The following is a 27,020-nucleotide window of genomic DNA, read 5'->3' as shown; positions in this document are numbered from 1 at the left end:
TAGCCTTGTAGTGTCTTATTTGCACAGAGAAAGTTGCGGTGCACAAGAAATACAATTTAAAACGTCATTATACAACTAGACATGCTGAGGAGTATGCAAAATGCCAGGGAGATGAGAGAGTGAACCGGGTTGCACATTATGTGTATGTGTATACATTGTTGCTGACTGAAGAAATCAAATTATTAGTTAGAATAGAATAGAATAGAAAGTACTTTATTGATCCCTGGGGGAAATTCAGCACCAGTTCGCTCACAATAGACAAGAATAACAATAAATAATATAATATATATATATATATATAATATATAAATAATGTAAATATATTCTACATATACTCTACATTTAAGTGCAGTCAAGGAACATATGCATTATACAGTCTGATGGCTGTCGGTATGAAGGACTTCCTGTGTCGTTCCGTGTTGCATTTTGGGAGTCTGAGCCTTCCACCAAACGTGCTCATTCTCTCCGCAAGGTCCAAGTGTAGTGAGTGGGAGGTGTTGTCCATAATAGGCTAGGAGTTTTGCTAGACTTATCCTCTCTTGTTATTACTTATAACTGATTTACTTAATTCTCATTTTGTTCATTTATATTTTGATTTTATTTTGTGTTGAAAATAAAAATAAAGACATTTAAAAATAATTTTTTTAAAGAAATCTTTTCTTGCGGCCCAGCCTCACCCAGACTCTGCATCCAGTGGCCCCCAGGCAAATTCAGTTTGAGACCCCTGATTTAATGGTAAACAACAGAATTATCTAGTTTGTGTGTGCTTATTAAAAATATTCAAGCTGTCCTTAAACCAAAGACCCAAGAACTAAAACTTGAGACAGATAAATCCTATTGCAATTGATTATTGTTGCACTGCAAGGGACAGACAGTAAACAAATGATAGAAAGTAAAACGTCAAGACGCACACATACCACACACGCTCGCGTCATTATCTGTGCAACACATGGCTGGCGGCGACTGATAAAGAGACTTGTGGCGTCCTCGAGGTCCACAGCACGTTTACGTCATCAAGCTTAGTTGAGGGGCTAGCGGGGACACATTTGTGGTTGTCACATGGCTAACTACAAATACACTGGATACTTGTCATTAGATTGTGTACCTAATGAAGTAGCCAGAGTAGTGATGATAAAACAAGGCCAAAAGAGCATTTAGGCATTTATTGATTTTGTTACAGCCAAAAAAATTGGAGCTAAATGTTTTGTTTTAAACATGTATACATTCACACATATCAAACAGGAGTTTATATAAAAAGTTATACAAAAAAAGAACAAGGCAATGTAACACCGGATAAACGCAGGCATCGTCACAGGGATGGCAAAGGCATTTTTAAGTTGTTGGTGCAGAAGACATACAGTATAATACAGTATGCAGCAAGCATGCAATGCTGAGTCACTATTGTTGTGTTTTTTTTGCAGCAGACTGACTCAATACAAGCTTACTGAGGAATGACTTTCTATGTTCGTAATCCACGCTGGGTGGGATACAATAGCGAAGGCATGTTGCCAGGATAGGAATGAAGACATAACCAACTAAATACAGCACAATAAAATAAGATAACATAATCCACAGCTGATTTAAGTAGAAAAGATGAATAATGGGAAGAAATTGCAGTAGACTTTTAACCCTTCGTTGAGATTGAAGTCAAAATACTGGGCTCAAAAATGAATACATGATGTAAAAAAATGTTCCATTAAAACAGCTTTTCTATATTTTGGTCACTGTGCTTAAAGCTGCTGTATGCCACAGATAGGTAGGTGGCTGCCTAGAGCGCTAGTGTTTCATCGAGCAGCAACCATGCCCTCTTTTTGCATGGTCTAACCATGTACACTATGCCCCACTAATGCACACAAACGCATGATTTCAATCACTGATGATTTCACTCACTGATTCAACAGCAACACAGCAACCACCATTGCATCCGTTTTTAAATCCTTTTGTTCTTGAACATCACTCTTGTTTATTTATGCGCACATGCAACAGGCATTTGCAAGTCTTTTTGTCAGCAATTGTTTTTACAAAGTTTAAAAAATATAGACATTTATCAGTTCAATCTGTTTTCTTAAGCCTGCTAGCCGCTGTATTAAAAAAATGTCATTTTGAGCAGACGACATACAGCGGCTTTAAACATCCATTACCTAAAAAGCCTTAAAGCTAGTGCTAGTGGTATGTATTTTGTTATGATGTAAAGCAAAAGGTTTCCAAATCAAAGCATCAGAAAGACCGCACCTATGATGGAGCTTTAGAATCTAAATTAAACTTTAATCACATAATAGGTCCTGCTTAGAGCAATGCTGGTGACACTTTGAGCTACATAATAGCGGGATCTGTGCTGGTAAAGCTTTGCTCGGCTCTTTGTTCGCAGTTTGAGCGGCCATACAGCATGCATATAACACTTAACTTTGCTCCTATTTAATTGAGTTTATCTTGTACTAAAAATAAGATTATATTATTTTCTGGCACAACAAATGCTAATGTGGTAGTAGTGAACAAACAGAAGACATCTGTATGCGATGCTGATAGGCTACGAGAGCTGCAGGTAGAGTGTTACCACTTCCAAGTTGCTACTCTTGGATCCGAGTGTGCAAGATATGCGGAGCATTTTAGCGTAAACATACGACGACGACATGGTTTATTGAAGGGTGCAGAACATTACCTCTTCACTAAACATGGATCCGACAGAAAGACAAGGACGTCGACCCTGCATGCAAACATCGTTTTCACGTAGCACATTTACACCTGCGCAGCAACACTGAAAAGAAAAGCCCTGTTTGTTTCGCAAAGGCCAAACGCTGAATGGAATCTGTGCTTTTGGATTTGGTTTTGGGATTAGATGTTAGGGAGGGGGATCGCGAGGGACACAAAGGATTCACTGGGCTGCCTGCTTGGCTCGCTTGGAGTGGCACTTCATACACAGGATGCGACCATCCAGTGGGTAGCAGCCGTTTTCATCCGCTTCTATGGAGAGGGGGCGAGCGCAGTCCTGTAGAACAGACATCAGAAATACAATCAGAAAATATTCATGCACTTTAAGACGCCTTAATATTGGGACTTTTTAAAGATGAGCACTATTAAAGTCAAGTGTGTTGACCACAGAACATCAATAGTAAAAAAAACAATGGAAAATGAGCTGGTAATAATAAGAAATTGAATGTTCTATTGAAGGGGTCCTCGACCTGTAGTTTGCTAGCTGATTCTGAGAAGCTCCCCCAAAGGGTCAAATATTTGCCTAAACTCTCAGTATTTGTAAAACTGTTCTATTCATGCCTCGGTTTAATGACAAATCACCGCAAAATAGCACAAAGACAATGACCGCATTGTTTGAAAGGAGATCTGCTCCCTAATCTAAAGTACAATTTAAATTAAATCAAATTGTACTTATAAAGCACCTTTCATATATAAAAGAAATGCAACAAAGTGCTTGACAGACTTAAAAACAATGCCCAGATGACTCACAAGTCCCATCATAATTTTCCCGCACACACACACACACGTAGATGAATTTATGTACAGAGGAGCAAGGTGAAGAAAAACTATTGCAGGAGCTGTTTGCACGTGTTGCCAGTCATTTATGGCTTCAAGAACAACAGCCTTCCAGCTTGTATTCTTAGGTTATTTCAATTAAGAGGAGAAAGCTATAATTTACGGGGGATATTGATTTTTGAAATAGGTAGAGTAAGAACAAATATAAAATACAAATGTATTTCAGTTTTAGGAGCTAAATGGTGGAACAAGCTCAGTGATGAGCTGAAGACATGTAGTTCTTTGTTAAGGTTTATGAAAACCTTGAAAGGTGAAATAAATTAAAAATTATAAAATATATTAACAATTACTTTCATCTCATTGATTTTTTTAATGTTGATGTTCCAGGCAATCTAATTTTCAGTGAATGTATAGAATAGGCAAATATAAGCTTTGGCTTCAGCCTATTCCTTTTTCGGTCATTCTTTTTCTTTTTGTGTTTAAATGTGTATGATTGTTAAATATGTTTAATGTGGTCACAAAAAATGGTTGATGGTTGATTATATGACCGAAATAAACTTATTTCATTCATTTATATTAACAAAACACTAAGTTTTTTCTTTTTGTCAACATAGCGCCAGTGATATAAAAAAAATTAATTAGATGTGGGCTCTGTACCGAGGATGTCGTTGTGGCTTGTACAGCCCTTTGAGACACTTGTGATTTAGGGCTATATAAATAAACATTGATTGATTGATTGAAATAAATCCACACTAAAAATACAAGATGCAGACTAACAAAAATTTTGGTTGTCCATTTTTTGACACAAAATCTTAGTTGTGGACACCAACATTTTGTTAATGTTCTGGCAAAACAAGGTTATTCCCTTTGTTTGGGTTGAATTATGATATTAAAAAATTAGTAGCGCTCTGCGGTATTCATTTTGTTAAAAGTAGCTCCCGAAAAGAAAAAGGTTTGAGACCCCTGTTATGCTGTTTATTGCTCTTACTTCACAGCGGTAACACTTCAGGTGAAAGTTCTTGTCGAGAGCCACAACTCTGACTGTCTCCTCGCTGCCTGGCGCTGGAATAATGGGCTCATTGCAGCTGACACACAGAGGGGAGAAACGCCTGGAATGGAAAATGGAGGTCACATTCCCACATGGTAACACTTTTGGTGGTATTGAGGGTTTATAAATCACATCTCAGCAAGCACCTGTGGTAATCCTGGACACAGTATGGGTTGTTGTTGTCGTCGGTGATGAATGGCGCCCCCTCCAGTATGCAGGAGCAGGTGATGCAGCGGAAACAATGGGAATGGAAACACTGACCCACCGCCTTCAGCACACGGTCCGTAATCCTCTCCCCGCATCGGGAACACACTGCCAGGGAACTCTTAGGAGCAACATGGAGGAACGTTTACTTTAAAATAAAGCACTTAATAAACATAAACTTCCATTGATTTGAGATGGTCTTCACACCGTGTAGCAGTCCTCGCACTGTGGCGCGCCATCCCTCTCATAGAACTGCATGCCCTGCAGAGGGCGATGGCAAGCCATGCAACAGAAGCAGTCGGAGTGGAAGAGTTTATCCATGGCCCTCACTGCTGGCTGAGTACGGGACAGTGCCTCGCCACACTTGCCACAAAGCTCTGAAATCACAGCAGAGACGGAAAGACTGTGCTTAGAAGGGTCAGGAGGTATCAAAAATAGATTACTGGCAAATATTGGTATTTTCCTGCTGGTTTGTCCTTAATTATTCATTAAAAAGTTACAAGATGCTAAGTGCGTACCAGTAAGGGGGGCCGGGCCAACAGGTGGGTGAGCATCCATGTTTTTGATGAAGTCCTTGGTCATTTTCTCAAGTTCTTCCACCTCTCTCATGTTGAGGGGCACACCTCCAACAGAAGTTAACACTGGACCAGGAGGTGATGGCTGTCCACAAACAGTCAATTGTCACTGCATGAATTATTTTCAATCCATGCCTTGAAGGTGCAGTTACTATAGCAGATGATAGTTAATAGAGATATTTACTTAATTAGCTCTATTAGCTTTAATTTGAACAGAGGGAAACTGTACCCATGGCACACTGAAAACCTCATTAAAAAACAATGGAAAATATCTCCCATATTTACTTTTGGGAATGTCCCTTTTATTCAAAAGGAGAATGAGGGCAGCTATAATACAGGGAGCTGCAGCAAAACTAAGACGGTGGAGTTTAATACTGCAGCATAAAGGACTAAGATACAGCAACCGGGATTGCGAACAATTGCGTGGGTTGACGACGATTGTGTGCGATACCGCAATTACTTACACACAAACATGATTCTGCCTCGTGGAAACTAGAAATAGTCCCAAGGGACTGTGGAAAATCATTTAAATTAAAGGGGCCCCAATTTATGTCATCGCTAAACGCCTGTATTTATGCTACGATTTACGGTTTTCAGTGTCAGTATCAGTGAACATACCATGGATGCAGGAGGAGATTTCCTTGGTTGACTGAAGGAGGAGGAGGGTGGAGGAGATGTCATGGTCTTGGGTTGGGGAGGTGGCACGGCAGCAGGTGGGCTTTGGTTCACGTTCCCCTGATTGAAAAATGGAGGACTCCTCATGTGATTGTTGGTAGCCATGTTGTTTGATGGAGAAGGAGGTGCAGGTGGAGCAGCTGGAGGTGGCGGCAAAGTGCTTGTGGCTGATGCAAGGAAAGGTTTTGGCTGACCACTGGCTGAATATGGCGACTGGTTCAGGTTCTGGTTGAGTTTTTTTGCCAGCGATGATGAGGAAGTGGCTGTTCTCGCTCCAAATGGGGATTTTGGGGCCGCTGCTGGTGGCGAGTTGTGATTGGCCTGTCGGCTGGTGCGGGCTTTGAGCTCCTCTGCCCACGGTGCAGGAGGGGGGCGGTCTCCCATCTCAGGAGGGGGGAGGAATGAGAGCGTTGGTTTGGGGGCTGTTGGCGGGGGACCGGCTGGTTTGGGTGATGCCGCTGTGGAATACTGGCTTGGCAACTGTGGATACATGTAACATGTGACTCTTCAGTTGTCAACAAAACTATAAAGCAAACTGCTAAAATCAGGTGATATCTGGCACGCAACACATCAACAGTTTTGACTGAGGCACTGTGATAAAGCAAACACTCATGTTTGGAGCTTATCAACAGAGCTTCAGCTTTCTGACATTTATTTTGCAGATTTGGAGCAAACAATATTGTGCCGTGATCCTGCACCTCCCGCTTGGACTAAACACACTCCATTTATGGACCTCTCACTGGGTCTCTGGCAACACATTCTGGCTTCATCATACTCTCACGCTCCTCACTGACTCACTCCAGTGTGCAACGCTCTCTGCAAGAATCTCCTCACTTTTTTGTTGCTGCTGCTGCTTTCTCTGCCAGCCCGTTGTGCTGTGTGTGCATTTCACTTATCATTGAGCTTTCCACCTGAACTGAGACTCATAAAACCAGAACTGGCAACGCTCCACATTATTTCCACTGACCGGCCAAGTCTTTGTTTTGTTTCCTTCCTCGGTCTGAATCTTTTTCTCATCTCATCATTATCACCCTGTGAGTCAAACCCTGTTGTCATTGCCTCACTTGGCTACCTTTAAAACTCTGTGGAGCACTCTGTCCATTGTAATTGTCTTTTAACAGCCTTTGTTTGTTCAGGTTTATGTATTCATTTCTGCTATTTTACCTTAGGGTTGAAGGGCCCCCGCGTTTCCATTTCGGAAAGCAAGTCGGTCAGAGAGTCGATCTGCTTATCGAAGCTTGTTTGCTTCTGCACAGCCCTCTGCAAGAGAAAGGACAGAAGAGGGAAGAAACAAGTACATTAACAAACACAAAATGGGCCCAGATAATACAAAGCTACTATAAGTATTTCAAAGTTAGCTTAAGAAAATTGAAAAACAGTTCAAAGGATGATGTAATAAATGGGTTTTAGATTTAGTTAATTTAAAAGGGACAATACATATGAATGAACTTAAGTACATTAATATGTGAGATCATAGCCAATGGATAATGTTTATCTCTAATCCATGGCAAGTTGATGTTAAGATGACACACATTCAAAACATATTCTCATAATAAAAAAAATAATTTCCAAGATTCAATATAATGTACACTTACATTTTATACTAATAGCCTATCAACTGAAATTACAATTTTGGCTTCCAAGCAGCCAATTTTTCAAGGCCTTATTAAAGGCTGCTTGTGTTGCTAGTTCCCTTCTATTTAGAGGAATCATAATCCGTGTTTAGCAGGCTCAATAGGAAAATGATGGTTTTTATTTTGGACACATAATTGAATGTCAGAAAAGTACTATTCGGTTACCAATCTGGCAAGCATAGGACATAATAATCATTTAATGGTCATGAAAGTATTCTAATACATAAAGAAAAAATGTATTGTATGTATCGCTAATTCTTAATAAAAAAACAATTCTCCCCCTTTTGACTTTTCGCCACATATAGTCAATCACATTTTGCCCCTTATTTAATCTCCTATTAACTAATAACCGTGGAACAATTGATATTGGAGACATGGGGAATTGTTGTAAACTTTTCCTATGTGATGATTTCTAAGGTATTTTAATCACTATTTCAAGAATTATTATTCCATGTTATTTGATTAATTTGTCACAAGTCTGTCCTGGCTTACCAGTGGGTGCCCAACAGCACTGGGAAAACTAGTACCAGTGGCGTGGAGGGGAGGCGCAGGTGGCGGTGGCGGAGGAGGAGGAGGAGGGGGCGAGGCAAAGCTGGGCAACCGAGCGCTTTCTTCTGGGGCTGGTGGCAGGGGGAGTTCTTCGTCGACCGGGGGCGGAGCCGGGAAGGCTGGAGCTGGGGCGTCAGAGGCAGGAGGCGTGATCTGACATTCGGGGGGAGGGGCTGGCAAATCGTCATCCATCGGAGGAGGAGGAGGAGGAGGTGGGAAATCTGAAAGAAAATAAAGGAGAGGGTGAAATATTAAAGCAGGGTTCCCCCTTCACGTATTTGATTGTAGCGGTGCGCCGCAGCAACATATTAGCCACCACACCTTAAAAAATGTGTTGTTTTTTAAAATTAAAAAAAGTAATATAATGTATTGTAGCATCCAGAAGAAAACACACAAAATCTGACGCTCTTTTTATCCTTTATTGCCAATCTTATGCTAACAATGGGCGCAATTCCAACAAGTATTTTCTCCGTGCATACACGCCTCCGTGTTTCACTCCTAGACACACTACAACACTTTCTCATTCTCCACCGACACAGTGTTCACAGATCATGGGAAAAATTAACATAACACACTAACATACACATTAAGTATAATTGGATATATATTGTTTTTATTTGCGCACTATTGGCTAATGATGCACCGAAAAATTGGCTGCCAAAAAAAGACGAAATTTGATCATCGTAAGACCGCTTACGAAACCAGATCATGTTATGACGTAAGCCATACACATGGGGTTGTCTGGATTGAAGGTAGCATGTCCGCGATGTGGACTCACTTGATTGTATCTGAGATATACCTGCAGAGAGCAATCCTCTAAATTTAAAATGACACTGGTGGCTTTTAAGGAGAAAGGCTCCCAGCAGCGCAAGCAAGTATGACGTCAGGCTCTCTGCAGCTCACTTTACGTTGCTTACAGAGCAACAGAAGTAAAGAGTCTCTAAACAGGAGTACAGTCTATAATAACACATGAAATAGATGCTAGATTTGTTGCCAATCGTTTTAATAAAGAAAGAGTGACTAAAAGGACTGAAGAAATCTCTAGGAAAAAAAACATTCTCAACAAAGTACTTTGTAAAAAAATAAGCAGCAACAATTGAAAAATAGAGCAAAACAATATTATGTGAGGAAAATATATGTTAATACTATAATTAATAACAATTTGTTTTAAATGTATAAATACATGTTTTTTGCCTTTTTAAAGAAAATATATGCATCATAACAAATAATATGATGGTGTCATATTAACCACGCCCACAGTCACGCCTCCCACCACCACAGGTGTCTTGGCATTCTAGGGGAAACCCTGTAAAGTACATTATAATTAATGGAAGAGCTGATACATTACAGAGTGCTGTGCAAGTTAACGCCTACTTGAATTGGAGCCACAGGTGTTGTTTGGTGGTTACACAAATACTCTCCCTAACTATCTTTGCACGCCACTGCTCAGTCATGAAAAATATTTCAATATGTTGGCACAAAGAAAGAAAGATCTGTTTTCACTTTTGTAACTTTGAACACTGACAATGATCAACAACCAGAGACTATTTCATTAAAACCATAATGCTGACATGTGTTTAGCAAGGAAATATCTTAAAAGCTAGACTTTGAATATGTTTGTGTTCTCATCTGTTTATTTGCAGTGTCGTCTTGAATTGTTTTTACTTACAGATCACCTGAAGGAAAGTAGATGCAAATCAAGTGACTAATTACACCTGCCAACATTTTTGTAAGCTGTGTTTGATCATATAAACTATGAAACAAACTACTCACAATCAAGTGTTTTAATCATTCAAAATGTACACTCTCACAATGGAGGCGCCTTCCACCATAATAATGTAATGAGGGAATACCGTAACACAGCAAGGAGGGTGCTGGGGGCACTTCACCCACTCGTCCAATCACGCCCGTGCCCACAGACATTGGGGTTGGCGACGGAGCGGAAGGGGGCGTCAGACTTTTGGGCCGCGGAGGGGCCACCGATGCAAACTTCTTGGGCTGGTTGTAGAAAGACGGCGTGGTGACCGTAAAGTTAAGTGAGGATGTCACCATCATCGGCTTGCTGCTGCTGGAGCTCTCCATCTTTGATATCTACACCTGCGAAGGAACACAATAAAAATTGTCTCAATTTAGATGGAAAGCATAAAACATTTATTTAAAAAAAAATATATGTAAATATATATTGTAGTCTAATAAAGATTGTCAAAGTTAATAAGGGTTGCAGATATCAATTATGTGAATAATTTATTATTTATTTTGCTCGATTAAATGAGTAATCGAATTAAAAGACACTTTTTAGCCTCTGTGTGTATTTCAGGTAAAATAGTGAAATAACTAGAGGTGGGAATCTTTGGCCACCTCACGATTCGATTACTATTCAGGAGCTATGATTCGATTAAAAATAATTTTTGATGCATCTTTATGTATTTTCATGCAGTTTTACTTTTATTTTTGTTGCACTAAATAAGCGTTTATCACTCGTATTTGTAACAAGAAACTCCCATCACATTTATTAAATTCATGGGAATGTGTGCAAAACTGGAACGTAAGAGCCCTATAATAAAGGAGCTGGTCGGATCTCTTAGTGAGGTCGCTCGCTGCAGTCCAATTTTAGAACTGTCTGCATTACTTTATTTACAATACATAAAAATATCGATTATTGACGTTTACTAATCGATTTTATAATCGTCCATGTCCCAATTGCGATGCATCTAAAAATCAATTATTCCCCCACCTCCATAAATAACGATTTTGTACTGTTTGCAGCTCTCACGTGCCCTCTATTGCAACGACCATGCAGTAACTATGTTTACATATTTAAAGTTCGGAGCACTCCGTGGCCGTGCGGTCTGGATTTGATCAAATTTTATGAGTTACACTTTTCAAAAGATTAAAAAAAGCAACAAAATATACATCTAAACTTATTTTCTTTGTCAAATTAACCGATTTACACTAATAATAGTAGCAGCCCTAAAGTTAACGTGTTAACACATGCGATTACTAAAATGGCCTTATTACTTGTACGATTGTACCAACAGGTGATATCACGATATAGATTGTAGAACGACATAAAAATGTTATTATGATATGATTCTATTGTTTATATTGTAATTTGAACATATGGGATGTGCCTAATGTAATTGCAACAGCACTGCTATTTTGTGGGAGCCTTTTCACGTCTCTTGATAGAAATTTACAGCAAGAGCTGGCGGGAGCATGGATTTCAACAATGTTTTAAAACCAATCATACAAATATTACCATTTTTAAAGAAAAAAAAAGTTTAACCACACATTTTGCACCTTGTATGATCTTCTGAAGTCATAGTTATTTTCCTTTTAAACTTTAGATAAAGTCAGGTAAAATTGAGATTTGTTATGGCTTACAGGTACAGTGGATTTGTTATGGATTCAGCCTGATAAAAAAAGAAACTAGCGGATGTTGCAAAGTTATTTAGTTACAGATCCTGACCACAAAAACTTTGGCAATGGCAGGATTGAAAGAAAGATTGGACCATTAGCAATGGACCTTGTATACAGAGCAGATGTGGCTTCCACAGACAGCTCAAAATATTTATCACACTGTTGTTTATGATGACATAAATCACAGTCCCAAGTGAGTCACGGATCTATAAGTAACATTATCATGCAAGGTACGTCAAAAAAAGAGGGTCAGCTCACCTCACACATGCTCGATGTTAAACAAATGTCGATCTTACAACAGTGTCTTTACAAAGACTCCATGCAGTGTCAAAAGACCACCAGTCTTAAACAGGAGCTCGAGTCAAAGGGCTTGTTGTCTCCCTCGTATACTCGTCTATACGCTACTGCCAGTCATGTTACTTAAACAACTCTGTTTCTGTGATGACGACTTGTCACATTCATCCTTCTTTAACCTGCTGCCCTGTATATTACCAGGAAGAACTTTGAGTATGTGTAATTTCCAGTTGTCTTTGTCAAGACACACACATGCTACACTTCAAGTTCTGACATGACAAAAAACCCCAGCAAGCTCTTAAGAATCTTAAAGTGAAGGTTGCATAACATGATCCTGACAGGAAAGCCCAAAATGTATTTTCTCTAATTAGTCATGGTTATAATCTCTTATCTATTGAAGTTGCCATTGTCTCAAATAGCCAGGTTTTTTGTTGTGGACTTTTTATGGGCTGTTTACCGGTACATGACTGACTTAAAAACAATGTTGTTTAGCTGTTTACATGACTCGACAAAATATTGCATTGTACCTAAAAGGCAACAGTTTGAAAATTGGTGACGGTGCGGAAGTGTTGGGAAAAGGCCGCCCCGAAATATATTAGTACTATGAATAATCAATGTCAATTATCTGCGGAAACAGGTTACATCATTTGTTCCTCAATGCGGTCATAAGCATTTTAGATACTGTGAGATCAACTCCAACATCTGCCCCAACTGTCCGAGAGCCAATCTGTCTTGAAACTTGATCCTGGAGTTGAGAGAGACCCTTTTGCGGTGAAGAGAAATGTTGCATTACAGCACAATGACATCATCTTCTGTGTGCTGTCTTGCCTCCCCCCTTTACCCGCAAGCAGTGGTTCTCTGGATCTGTGCTGGTTTAATCTTTGCCCTACCTACATGAGGAACGGTTTGGGCAATGGCTCATCATAACGTCATTACTTTACACATGTTCCTCATCCTTCAGTCACATGAACTGAAAAGTGTCACTTCTGGCTCGACACAATCACTTCCGGTTTGCAGCTACTTTGTAATGTGGTACTATAATGTCTTACAATACCACCCAAATCATGTTTTTAACTAACCCAACTAATTGCATTACCTTTTTTTTGGCGGCGCGGGGCGGGGTGGAGTAAATACTTAGTTAAAACACTATTAATATGCAGGATGTAAAAAAAAAAAAAAAGAAAGGTCAACAGGATTGAGACGCCTTACTGCAGGGGTGGGCAATTAATTTTTATCGGGGGCCGCATGAGCAACCCGAGCACTGTTGGAGGGCCACATCGACAATATTTCAATAAAATTTTGCTCAATATTATTTTTGATATATACCATAAGATAAATAATAATAATAATAATTAATAATAATAGTAATACTTCAACATAGTGTGTGTAACAGCATTCCATGACTAATATAAATAAATTAACATTAATAATAAATGACAGTAAAATAAGCACACGTATGACTGAGGAGTCATAGTGTAACTTTGTGTGGTGTTTGAGTTGTCTGACTTTTTGTGTGGCCATAAACGCACCAGTGGTTTAGTGCTATGCGTGTTGGTGACAGATGACAAGTTGGTTTTGGCCTGGTTTGTATGGCAGAAAATTACTAGTTTTTCGAGATATAATTGTTTTACTCATGTTTTTGGTGTGGTTATGTCCGAATATAAACAGTTTTGCTCAATAAAGTGATCGATATAATTCCTGTCCTCGAAGCATCTCGATAGACGTTACTGTTCAATTGAACGGTGTTGACGAACACTGTTAGGGCCGCTTGTTGTCACTGTCACTCAGAGTTGCATTGCAAAATTACATAGAATAAATATGTTTATTTTGTTTAGAATTCAGATGGGATTTGATTTGGTGCACGGCATATATTTGCTGCGCGCAGCAGACCTTGAGCAGTGCGCAATTGCGCAGGCACGCACCTTAGAGGGAACGTTGCTTTGCAGTCCATGTCTTGTTGGAAACACGCCATTCTTCATCAACTTTTCTCTTTTTAGCGTCTCGGGTGTAAACCGTGCATCACTTGTCGCTGCATGTGCACCTTCACTCGCAGGTTACACACGGACACACGCCCATAAATAATACTTTTCAAAATAAAAGCAGCACAGTTGTATTGCGCGCACGACATAGATGTTTTTTCAACTTTATTTTGTATCACTCACAATCACGCACACGCATACGTCCACACGGAAGTAATACAAATAACGATTTTCAAAACAAAAGCAGCACCGTTGTATTGCACACTCGACATAGATACTTTTTAAAATGTATTTTGTACACGGGCCGGACAGGGACGCACAAAGGGCCGGATGCGGCCCGCGGGCCGCAGAATGCCCAGGTCTGCCTTACTGCATAGCTGTGTAATTACCCCTTTAAATAACAATAGTCAGCATTTAAAGGTCCCACGTGGGCTTTGAGCGTAAATCAACTGCTTTGTGGCACACACTCTTAATATCTGTTGACCTTTGCCCAAGAGGTTAAGTTTCATAAAAGGTCCAATATTACGTCAGGAAGCTGCCATGGTCTACAGTATGTGAGGTGGTTGCAAGATTTCCACGCTATCAAAAAAGAAACTGAAGTTAGCTGTGGTTTAACACTTAGCAGTTAGCAGCTATAAATAAACTATCCATCCATCCATTTTCTACCGCTTGTCCCCTTTTGGGGTTGCGGGCGGTGCTGGAACCTATCTCAGCTGCATTCGGGCGGAAGGCGGGGTACACCCTGGACAAGCGCCACCTCATCACAGGGCCAACACAGATAAACAGACAACATTCACACTCATATTCGTTTATATACTGTAGTATTGCTCTGAAAATAAATAATTTACTCTTGCATAGTGACGATGACAGATGACATCTGCAGTGACCTACTGTAAATATAGTTAATACTTAACCATGCATTATGGACCATGTCTGCTCCTGCCTACCTCATTGTGTCACTGTATGTCAGTATGTTTTTGTTATAATCTCTCTTTTGTTCTGGTGTAAACAGCGCACCCAGTCTATGGGAAAGTGTGTCTTCTAGGCCAGGGTCATCAATGCAGGCACAGAACCCCCTTACAGGTCACTAAACTTCATTCATGGAGCATCCGTGCTGCGCTGCGCCTCTGATCATACTGAAATGAATAATTAAAAGCAATGTGCACCCAAACAGCTCTGTCCTAATCAAGTTTCAACATTCTTGATAGACAAAACAGGAGAAATACAACATGCAGCGATTTTAGGCTGTAAATAGCGCATGTGTCTCAACTTGTCAAGGCTACAATTAAAATGACTCCCCAGTAAGCCAAAGTTCTTCTCCATATCTTTATTTGCCTCCCATATGTACTCACGATTCACAGACCATAAACCTCTTAAACCATGTCACCAAACTGACCTCAAACTAAACCACAACTAGTTTATTGCTTTACTTTGATAGCAATGTAGCCTTTTTTGTTGCCAAAATGACACTGACTCAACAAGCAGTGTGCTTCATTTGGCCTCAATTGCTTCAAGACGCTTTTAACCCCAAAGCGGTTCCAACTCGGTTTACTCGAGTCAATGAACCAAATTAATCTTATGAGTCAGTGGTGTTTTTGGTGAGTCAAGTCAGTGAATCAATTTAGCAGAACCATCAGAGTCTGCAGTATTTCCAGTGCATTCAATGATTTGGGTCAATGAATCAATTCAATTGCAATATTAAGTCTCCTGTGTTTCCAGTGAGTCTGCTGTCTGGAGTCAGTTAAACAAAATCAAAATGAATCATATGCGTCTGCAGTGTTTCCGTTGAGTCTACGACATTTCAAGGGAGTCTGCTGACTTAAGTCCAGTGAACCAAATGAATCATGAGTCTGTGGTGTTTCCGCCGAGTACGCTAACTGGAGTTAGTGTAACTATTTAAATGAATTATAGAAGGCTGTGATGTCTCCATCCAGTGAGTTGTTAGATTGAGTCAGTGAACCAAATCAAACAAATCATGAGTCTGCTGTGTTTCTGCTGGCCAATTCAACACAGGCATTGGAGTCCGCTGTCTTTCCATGCGTCTGCTAACTTGTACTGTTTGTTCAGCAGAGGCCAGCCAGAGGATTAGCGAAGAACTTGGAGTCATGATTCCTGATCAGGGTTTCCCCTATATTGCCAAGATACCTGTGGCGGTGTGGGCGTGGTCACCATAATATCATCGTATAACTTGCAAATTTTGCTATGACGATATGATTTTACTTTTAAAAATGATTTAAAATATGTATACAAACATTTAAAAACATCTGTTAATAATTAGTAATAACATATTTTTTTAATATTATATTGTTTTTCCTCTATTTTCAATTGTTGCCGCTTATTGTACAACATCCTTTTTTTCAACTGTCTTGAGACTTTGTGACTTTTCGTTATTAAAAAACGACTGGCAAAAAAAGTGGATTGGCGGAGAATGAGGAAGTGTTGTGTGTCTGGGGAAGCATGGAGATGACAGTGTGTTTACGGGAGGCAATACCTGTTGGAACTGGGCCAGTTTGTTAGCATAAAATTGGCAATAAAAGCTAAAAAAAATAGTGTCAGACTTTTTTAGAGGCTACAATACACTATTACATGAATTTGTTTTTCTTGGAGTGACTTTTTATTTGTAAAACATAGTATCTTTATATCATTTATTTGTTACTGGAGACTGTACTCAAGTTTATACAATAGTTAATATCAGCATGCCCTATTTGAAAGAACAGCAGCCGCCACTGGTATACTGCTTGTGTTACATTGTAACACAAGTATATTGACAAGCTGGTGGAAACCCTGGCGTAGTATGAGTTTTGGTAGCATCTTCATCCCGAATTGTGGCATTTTTGTGCAGAATTTAAAGGAAATATCAAATATGTCTGTCTGCCAGATCTATTGTTAACCAAGTAGGAGTATGTATGAACCTTAACAGTTAAATTGACTTTCACATAATTGGGCCAAGTGTGAGAAGGACTCTAATTTGTAGCGATCATATTAAAAAAGGTATTGGTCAAAGTTGGGACAGAAACTATTTTAAAAGGCTCAAGCCAGACTCAAGCCAAATGCGATCCCGAATAATCAGGAGCACTCTTGATGAGAGAAAGACTAGGTCAAAACCTGCGGAAAAAGAAAAATTGGTGCTCAAAAATGAGAGAAAAATAAGGTTAGCCGCCAATATAAAATGTTGCATCTTCTTCTACTGATGTTTTCCTCGAAATGCGTGAGCAAATACAGAAAGAGCATGAGGAAACACAGGCAATGGTAGAATTCCTGCTGAAGTGGCAGCATCAGCTCTGGCTCTTTTAATGTTTTTAAAGGCCTACTGAAATGATTTTTTTTTATTTAAACGGGGATAGCACATCCATTCTATGTGTCATACTTGATCATTTCGCGATATTGCCATATTTTTGCTGAAAGGATTTAGTAGAAAACATCAACGATAAAATTCGCAACTTTTGGTCGCTGATAAAAAAAAGCCTTGCCTTTACCGGAAGTAGCGTGACGTCGCAGGTTGAAGGGCTCCTCACATTTCCCCATTGTTTTCAATGCAGCGAGAGCGATTCGGACAGAGAAAGCGACGATTTCCCCATTAATTTGAGCCAGGATGAAAGATTCGTGGATGAGGACGTGAGAGTGAAGGATTAGAGTGCAGTGCAGGACGTATCTTTTTTCGCTCTGACTATCACGTTAGCTACGGAGCTAACGTGATAGCATCGGGCTTAACTGCAGATAGAAACAAAAGAAAAATAAGCCCCTGACTGGAAGGATAGACAGAATATCAACAATACTATTAAACCCTGGACCTGTAACTACACGGTTAATGCTTTCCAGCCTCGCGAAGCTTAACAATGCTGTTGCTAACGACGCCATTGAAGCTAACTTAGCTACGGCACCTCACAGAGCTATGCTAAAAACATTAGCTATCCACCTACGCCAGCTCTCATCTGCTCATCACGACCCGTGCTCACCTGCGTTCCAGCGATCGACGGCGCGACGAAGGACTTCACCTGATCATCGATGCGGTCGGCGGCCCGGAGACGGAGGAAGTCAAGGTGAGGACAGCGGTGCGGCGGCGGGCGTTGTAGCTTTCGACGACACCCCGGCTGCCATCAGAGTCGGCAAGAAACATATATTTCCCCAAAGTTACGTACGTGACATGCACATAGGGACACGCACGTAAGGGCAAGCGATCAAATGTTTGGAAGCCTAAGCTGTAGTCACGGTAGCGCGTCTGCTATCCAACTAAGTCCTCATGGTTGTGTTGCTGCAGCCGCCGCTAATACACCGATCCCACCTACAGCGTTCTTCTTTGCAGTCTCCACTGTTCATTAAACAAATTGCAAAAGATTCACCAACACAGATGTCCAGAATACTGTGGAATTTTGCGATGAAAACAGAGCTGTTTGTAATGGGATACAATGTGTCCGAATACTTCCGCTTCAACCATCGACGTCACGCGCAAACGTCATCATACATAGACGTTTTCAACCGGAAGTTTCCCGGGAAATTTAAGTTAAGTTCAACTTAAAGTACCAATGATTGTCACACACACACTAGGTGTGGTGAAATTTGTCCTCTGCATTTGACCCATCCCCTTGATCACCCCCTGGGAGGTGTGGGGAGCAGTGGGCAGCAGCGTAGCCGCGCCCGGGAATCATTTTTGGTGATTTAACCCCCAATTCCAACCCTTGATGCTGAGTGCCAAGCAGGGAGGTAATGGGTCCCATTTTTATAGTCTTTGGTATTACCCGGCCGGGGTTTGAACTCACAACCTACCGATCTCAGGGCGGACACTCTAACCACTTAAAATTGCACTTTATAAGTTAACCCGGCCGTATTGGCATGTGTTGCAATGTTAAGATTTCATCATTGATATATAAACTATCGGACTGCGTGGTCGGTAGTAGTGGGTTTCAGTAGGCCTTTAATGTACTTTGATGTTTCCCTCATGTGTTTTTACCTTATTTTTGGTGGACTTTTTGTATCTGCACTGCAACCACATGGTTTCCCCACTGTGGGATGAATAAAGTTCATCCTATCTTTCCTTATTATTTAGTTCTGTAGATCAGGTCCGGGCACCGGTAGTTGGGGACGGCCCTCCGTGACGCATTTGCTACCGGGCCGCACAGAAACATTAATTTATAAACTACAGCATTTTTTCCTACTTAACTTTCGCCTGTCCCACTAAACATACCAATAATTTTGTTTATAGATAGGTGTATATAACAACTCCTGATAGGAAGTCGCCATTTGTTAGAGTACATTAATGCACATAATGTATATATAAAATCTTTAATGTGCCAGATTGTAGCCAAAGGCTAATTTCCACCTGCAGGGTCATTGCATATAGCAGGGGTTCTTAACCTGTTTGACCTCAAGACCCAACTTCTCCACTACAGAGGGACCCGGGGACCACTCCAATGTGAACACTGAATTAGTAATCTTACTCTTGATTTTGATCATATTCATCAAAATTAATTATATAAAAGCATGTGTTAATCACAAAGATTATTATTAATTTAACAATTAAACCTGAGACTTAGGTCAGGCTGATTATAAAAATAAGTACTAACCAAATAAACTAATTTACATACAATGTGTATTATGTTGTGCTAAAATAAATACACTTAATTAATACTAAATATGTTTCTTAACTAAACTGTCAATAAAATTAAAGTGCAAATGAAAATACAGCTTAACAACTTTAGTCATAATTTTTGCACTTAAGACATTTCTCTGTGACATTAGCGCCAGACTTCTTCTGTTTGTTTTATATTGTCATTATTGCCACAAGTGGTAGAAAAGTGTATTACAACTAAGTACCGCTGCAGCCTATGCGGACCACAGCTGAAAAAACAGATATATTACATTCTAGGGGGCGCTCGTGGCCCCACCCTATGGTTAAGAAGGTTAAGAAACATTGTTATATAGTGTATGCCATCAATGTGCCAGAACCATCTCTTCGCAAAGAAACATTATTATTATTATTATTATAAACACGCCCAAGGGCTCCCACTACTTCAGCGTTATGGTGAGTTGATCTTTCATGCTTATTTTTTTCTGTTTTTATCTGCCACACGTGGAAAGCCGGTACGTGAAAATACATTTAACCGTTCCTGGTGGAAAAATGGTTGGGGGCCCCTGCTGTAGATGACGCCACACCAAGCGCTGGAGGAATATTGAGTCTGGCAATGGCAATAAGGCATTTTAAGTACAGATGGTTATCTACCAATTACTTAAAAATGAAATGAGGAAACGACTGCCAGTTTAATTTTCAAGAGCTAAAAATACATAAATGCTCTTTTATCCTGCACTACAACGAGCTAATGCAACAAAATTTTGTTCTTATCTGTACTGTAAAGTTCAAATTTGAGTGACAATAAAAGGAAGTCTAAGTCTAATAAAGAGAACTTGTGAGTAAAATATCAGTCATCTGGTGCTATGGGTCCTTAAAGGCCTACTGAAATGATTTTTTAAAATTTAAACGGGGATAGCAGATCCATTCTGTGTCATACTTGATCATTTTGCGATATTGCCATATTTTTGCTGAAAGGATTTAGTATAGAACAACGACGATAAAGTTCGCAACTTTTGGTCGCTGATAAAAAAAAGCCTTGCCTATACCGGAAGTAGCGTGACGTCACAGGAGGAAGAATTCCTCACAATTCCCCGTGGAGCGAGAGAGATTCGGAACGAGAAAGCGACGATTAGAGTGAAGAACTAGAGAGGCAGTGCAGGGTGCATCTTTTTTCGCTCTGACCGTAACTTAGGTACAAGGTCTCACTGGATTCCGCACACTCTCCTTTTTCTATTGTGGATCACGGATTTGTATTTTAAACCACCTCGGATACTATATCCTCTTGAAAATGAGAGTCGAGAACGCGAAATGGACATTCACAGTGACTTTTATCTCCACGACAATACATCAGCGAAGCTCTTTAGCTACTGAGATAACGTGATAGCATCTGGCTCAAATGCAGATAGAAACAAAATAAATAAATCCCTGACTGGAAGGATAGACAGAAGATCAACAATACTATTAAACCATGGACATGTAACTACACGGTTAATAATTCTCAGCCTGGCAAAGCTTAACAATGCTGTTGCTAACGACGCTGAAGCTAACTTAGCAACTTAGCAACCGGACCTCACAGAGCTATGATAAAAACATTAGCGCTCCACCTACGCCAGCCAGCCCTCATCTGCTCATCAACACCCGTGCTCACCTGCGTTCCAGCGATCGACGGCGTGACGAAGGACTTCACCCGATCACAGATGTCTGCTATCCAAGTAAGTCCTCTTTGTTGTGTTGCTACAGCCAGCCGCTAATACACCGATCCCACCTACAACTTTCTTCTTTGCAATCTCCATTGTTCATTAAACAAATTGCAAAAGATTCACCAACACAGATGTCCAGAATACTGTGGAATTGTTCGATGAAAACAGAGCAGTTTGTATGGTGACACATTGGGTACGAATACTTCCGTTGCCGTCGTGACGTCACACGCATACGTCATCATACATAGACGTTTCCAACCGGAAGTTTAGCTGGAAATTTAAAATTGCACTTTATAAGTTAACCCGGCCGTATTGGCATGTGTTGCAATGTTAAGATTTCATCATTGATGTATAAACTATCAGACTGCGTGGTCGGTAGTAGTGGGTTTCAGTAGGCCTTTAAAAGGGCATGTGTCGACTGCTTCAAAAGGGGAACTGCACTTTTTTTGGAATTGTGTCTTATGAGAGACAAGAACACGTCTTTTTCAGTGCATTCTAAGTTGTTAATAATAAAAATAAATAAATAAAAGTCTGCTTACAATGGAGTGAATGGGAGCCATGAAGTAATGACATCATTGTGTCTATTCCAACCATAAAACCCAATAAATAACCATCCAAAATGCTTCAACAATATTCCATTTGTAACCTGAATATTAACCAAGTATTGGTGATATTGTTATTTTAAACGCTAACTTAATGGACCTATTTTTAGCAGCGCATTGTCACACTTCCTTATAATGCTGCATTGACGTCATGAGCTGGTGAGCTGCCTTCTCGCCTCAGAGCTTGTGAAAGTTCATTGTAGATTATAAATCATGCATCTCAGCTGGATAGTAAGCATGATGTGGACACAAGCTGAGAAGTTGGTACACTTTGACAGCCAACTTAGACCCGGAAATGTCGAAAAAGACCCGAAAAGACGCTTGGTTCCACCCCCCATTTTTCTTCGCGAGAATGAGAAGTCATTCTTAATCTAAACAGGAATATATCAACATCCTAACAGTCAGCATCCCAGTAAGAGCAGACACTATACAGTAAGTGGCAGTTTATTATGTTTGTTAGCTCTCATGATGTCTGCATAAAGGAAAAAGCGAACGTCATGATGCCTTTGTGAAATGTATGTGCCGCCGTATGCTTAAAATGCGCAAAATACATAAATACGACATGTATTATGAATGTGCCTGTTACTACATTATGTAGGTACTTACGTGTACATAAAATGTTAATGGGGGTGTTTGGATGCTTATTTTAAAAGCGCTTATAGGCAGAATAGAGCAACTCCGATAGGCTCCATTGTTAGGTGACTTTTGCTCGCACTTAGGCCCCGTTTACAATAAGCCGGGCTAAGGTTATCTAGGGTAAATCCCACCGAACCTTATCCTTTTCCACACACACAATGGTCATTTAAGACCCCCTCCCCCCTTCGTCAGCCGGCGCAACGCGACCTAATACGCATGCGCGGAAAATGCGCACGTCATAGTCACCTCCAGTGTTGCTTTGTGTGCAAGTTCTTAAATTTAACTTATCTGAACAATATCCAGTGTTGCGATATTTCAATTAGCTGGAATCCTGTGTGCTGTGGGGCCCTATTGCTTCCATATTTCCAGTGGCTAGCTCCGAGTTCCGAAACCGCTTTATTATGTGGCGCGTTCTTTCTGACATCACTTCCGGTGTGGGGCACGGTCTTTCTGGCGTCACTTCTTCTCCGAGTCTGAGTCCATACAAAGCTAAGAGCCGGAGATTCAAGAAATACACGGCGCACTTACCCGTGTAAAAAATTGTCTGAGGAGGGAAACCTTAAACGCTGGTTTAGTGTGGCTGAAACGTAGTTTGCAGAGCTCCACACAAGGATCTGGGACTTCTCAATAAGAGATGTATTTCAGAAGGCGGGGCCTTGTAAAAAAAAAAAAAAAATTGTATGTGATTGGATAAACCACTTGTCCGTTATCTTCAATGACGTGCTACTTCAACCACTCACTTTGAAATCAACCTGTGACTCTGATGAGAGCGACGCTGGGAAATCCAAAACAGAACAGCCGACATATTAGATAACGACAGAGCGAAAAGTTAGAGAACTTTTACTGAAACAACGCAGCAATGTCACTAAACGACCGATGTCGCAAAGCAGTTGCAATAGCAGAATCAATGTCAGCACACGACTCCTCGCTGCGTGCCGCCATTGTTGTTTGAATCAAACAGTCGCTTCGGCGCTACGTCACATCTATGAAATCCCGCCTGGCGATCCCTATTGTTTCATTATTTTTTGCTATCTTGTAGGAGTTTGCTTTGCCCTCGAGCCCAGATCCTTGTGTGGAGCTCAGAGAACTACAAGGATCTGGCGAGAGTCAGGTTAGCTGAAACGGGGCTTAGGCTAAATAATTATTTGTTTAAAAGGGGTTATCCGGCTTAGTTAAAAAGTTAAAAGTTAAAGTACCAATGATTGTCACACACACTAGGTGTGGTGAGATGTGTCCTCTGCATTTGACCCATCCCCTTGTTCACCCCCTGGGAGGTGAGGTGAGCAGTGGGCAGCAGCGGTGCCGCGCCCGGGAATAATTTCTGGTGATTTAACCCCCAATTCCAACCCTTGATGCTGAGTGCCAAGCAGGGAGGTAATGGGTCCCATTTTTTTATAGTCTTTGGTATGACTCGGCCGGGGTTTGAACTCCCAACCTACCAATCTCAGGGCGGACACTCTAACCACTAGGCCACTGAGTAGGTGTAGACATAGCCTTAATTACTAGTTTGAATGCATAAAAAAAAACAAAAACGTATTTGTTCACATAAGCATTGTGAATAAGCAAAATTATTAGAAAGTGCAGGTCCTCTTTAATGTGCATCAGCTGGTCAGAGCTCTATATTTGGCCTTTATCAGAAATCACATCCATGGTTTAACTGTATCCATCCGTCCATTTTCTACCGCTTGTCCCTTACGGGGTGGCGGGGGGTGCTGGAGCCTATCCCAGCTGCATGCGGGCGGAAGGCGGGGTACACCCTGGACAAGTCGCCACCTCACAGACAACATTCACACATTAGGGACAATTTAGTGTTACCATTGGACTGGACTCTCACTATTATGTTAGATTCACTATGGACTGGACTTTCACAATATTATGCTAGATCCACTCGACGTCCATTGCACCGGTTGCCCTAGAGGGGGGGTACACCCACATTTTTCCTTGCCCTGATGTGGGATCTGAACTGAGGATGTCGTTGTGGCTTGTGCAGCCCTTTGAGACACTTGTGATTTAGGGCTATATAAATAAACATTGATTGATTGATTGAACCTATCTGAATCTTAAATCGCATATATTATCCAGCAAAGTAAAAGTATAGTATGGCTAACAGTAAATGGATTTTTCAAAAAAATCGAGTGGCATACTTAGTAGCTAGCTGCAGTAGGTCAGGGACAGCCAGACCAGTTCATAATTGTGCATAACGCCTTGCCCGTTAAAAAAGGTTCATACAAGGAGTCTATCGTGGTTCCATCCGTCCATTTTCTACCGCTTGTCCCTTTCAGGGTCGCGGGGGGTGCTGGAGCCTATCTCAGCTGCACTCGGGCGGAAGGCGGTGTACACCCTGGACAAGTCGTCACCTCATCACAGGGCCAACACAGATAGACAGACAACATTCACACTCACATTCATTCACTATAGAGCCAATTTAGTGTTGCCAATGAACCTATCTGAATCTTAAATCGCATATATTATCCGGCAAAGTAAAAGTATAGTATGGCTAACAGTAAATGGATTTTTTTTTAATTCGAGTGGCATACTTAGTAGCTAGCTGCAGTAGGTCAGGTACACCCAGACCAATTCACTTGTGCATAAATAAAGGTTCATACAAGGAGTCTAGCGTGGTTATTTTCAATATATTTATGTTCTAAGCGGGTACAAAAAAACAAAACAAAATCCGGTTAAATCACTGCGGCCACCTCCACTCACCTGCCGGCTACACGTAAACCTCCGCGGCTGTCACGTTAGCCTAGCTTTGTGGACGACTAGCACGCCCCCCTTTCACGGCACTTTGAAGCGTGTCCTTGGTGTGCCCGAAGGGATTAAACACCGCCCCACTGATCCTACTTTCAGTATCCCGTTCAATGGCAGTGACAAATCTTTGAAGTAAAACCATTGCTAGCACGCTAAGCTAACAGAGAACTTTGTTTTTCTTCCTGTGGCTAGGTTGGTGCTTCCGCATAGCCGCCCTTTATCGCCAGTGTCTATTCAATGAAGAAGAAGAAAAACACGCAATAACAATGTAACCATTTTTGATTTAGCGGAACAACAATCATTAAACCCAGGTATATATACAAACTGTTAAAATATGTGTTTTGTCGCGTCTGTGATCACAATCTGAACGTGTGCCACAAGCTGACAGCACTTGTCCTAATTAGGTCATTAAAAACCCGCACAATGTTCACTTCTTACCGTGGTAATGCACTGGAAGTGGTTCTCTCCCCTTCTTCTTTGTGGTCGTTGCCAGTAATAGTAACTTCTCCCCTTTCTGCCTCGCTCTCTTTCACTCCGGCTTCCTCTTTCCAGCCGCTGACTAGAAGTGGACCCTCCCCCTGTGCTGTTCACGCTGGATAAGGAATGACAGCATCCTTTCAAACAAGTTCTCTCTCGTTTGACTTTGGCCGAGGATCTGTGTAAGTACAATGTAAACAGCGACTCTCTCTCTCTCTCTCTCTCTCTCTCTCTCTCTTTCTGTCCACACGGACCCCTCCTCCGCCCCCACAGCCCGCCCTCCTCGCTCCCCGTTCTCTCTGGATTCTTGCAGCATTCTTCATTGAATGACATCAACCCTCTCCTCGCCTCTCCTTGTAAGGTCAGAAGAGTGAGGGAATGAAGAACGGAGTGAGAGGGAGGGCAAGAGAGGCTTGATTAGGTACAGACACCTAACATGTGCAGCATAGCAGCCACGGACCTTGTGTTTAAGCGATTCAAAACTTACATTCGTTTGCATTTAAAAAAAAATATGTTCCTGGGTCAAACATTCGACTGCACAGGCAACATATTTTTTGTTCATATTTTGCAAACCCCGTTTCCATATGAGTTGGGAAATTGTGTTAGATGTAAATATAAACGGAATACAATGATTTGCAAATCCTTTTCAACCCATATTCAATTGAATGCACTACAAAGACAAGATATTTGATGTACAAAATCATAAACTTTTTTTTTTTTTTTTTTCCAAATAATAATTAGCTTAGAATTTCATGGCTGCAACACGTGCCAAAGTAGTTGGGAAAGGGCATGTTCACCACTGTGTTACATGGCCTTTCCTTTTAACAACACTCAGTAAACGTTTGGGAACTGAGGAGACACATTTTTTAAGCTTCTCAAGTGGAATTATTTCCCATTCTTGCTTGATGTATAGTTTAAGTTGTTCAACAGTCCGGGGGTCTCCGTTGTGGTATTTTAGGCTTCATAATGCGCCACACATTTTCAATGGGAGACAGGTCTGGACTACAGGCAGGCCAGTCTAGTACCCGCACTCTTTTACTATGAAGCCACATTGATGTAACACGTGGCTTGGCATTGTCTTGCTGAAATAAGCAGGGGCGTCCATGGTAACGTTGCTTGGATGGCAACATGTTTCTCCAAAACCTGTATGTACCTTTCAGCATTAATGGCACCTTCACAGATGTGAAAGTTACCCATGTCTTGGGCACTAATACACCCCCATACCATCACAGATGCTGGCTTTTCAACTTTGCGCCTATAACAATCCGGATAGTTATTTTCCTCTTTGGTCGGGAGGACACGACGTTCACAGTTTCCAAAATCAATTTGAAATGTGGACTCGTCAGACCACAGAACACTTTTCCACTTTGTATCAGTCCATCTTAGATGAGCTCAGGCCCAGCGAAGCCGACTGCATTTCTGGG

At 41.0% G+C, this 27,020-nt stretch overlaps 1 protein-coding gene across 2 annotated transcripts; it reads right to left on the bottom strand.

Annotated features, from left to right (window-relative positions):
• Positions 1-1,148: 1,148 nt before the first annotated feature.
• Positions 1,149-25,813, bottom strand: zyx (zyxin). Of its 2 annotated transcripts, none has more exons than XM_062063785.1 (10): positions 25,558-25,813; positions 10,025-10,268; positions 8,115-8,392; positions 7,153-7,248; positions 5,932-6,468; positions 5,257-5,398; positions 4,946-5,115; positions 4,681-4,859; positions 4,475-4,595; positions 1,149-2,986 (listed from the first exon to the last, which is right to left on the bottom strand). In XM_062063785.1, exons 2-10 carry the CDS (start codon positions 10,251-10,253, stop codon positions 2,873-2,875), a joined length of 1,866 nt encoding a protein of 621 aa, XP_061919769.1. In that variant the 5' UTR covers positions 10,254-10,268; positions 25,558-25,813; the 3' UTR covers positions 1,149-2,872. The 2 variants fall into 2 exon arrangements, with proteins under 2 accessions (XP_061919769.1, XP_061919770.1); XM_062063786.1 differs by lacking the exon at positions 25,558-25,813 and adding an exon at positions 25,075-25,453.
• Positions 25,814-27,020: the final 1,207 nt, after the last annotated feature.

Source organism: Entelurus aequoreus, linkage group LG11 (assembly GCF_033978785.1).
Source record: "Entelurus aequoreus isolate RoL-2023_Sb linkage group LG11, RoL_Eaeq_v1.1, whole genome shotgun sequence".
NCBI classification, from domain to species: domain Eukaryota; kingdom Metazoa; phylum Chordata; class Actinopteri; order Syngnathiformes; family Syngnathidae; genus Entelurus; species Entelurus aequoreus.
This window is presented reverse-complemented; position numbering and strand designations above follow the sequence as displayed.

What these genes read in the sequence shown, in the direction of transcription:
- zyx (XM_062063785.1), bottom strand. Translation starts at nt 10,253, where the DNA reads ATGGAGAGCTCCAGCAGCAGCAAGCCGATGATGGTGACATCCTCACTT. An exon ending in GTGCTGTTGGGCACCCACTG is followed by an intron (nt 7,249 to 8,114) that starts GTAAGCCAGGAC and finishes TTTCTCTTGCAG; the next exon opens with AGGGCTGTGCAGAAGCAAAC. An exon ending in TGGCCCGGCCCCCCTTACTG is followed by an intron (nt 5,116 to 5,256) that starts GTACGCACTTAG and finishes CTGTGATTTCAG; the next exon opens with AGCTTTGTGGCAAGTGTGGC.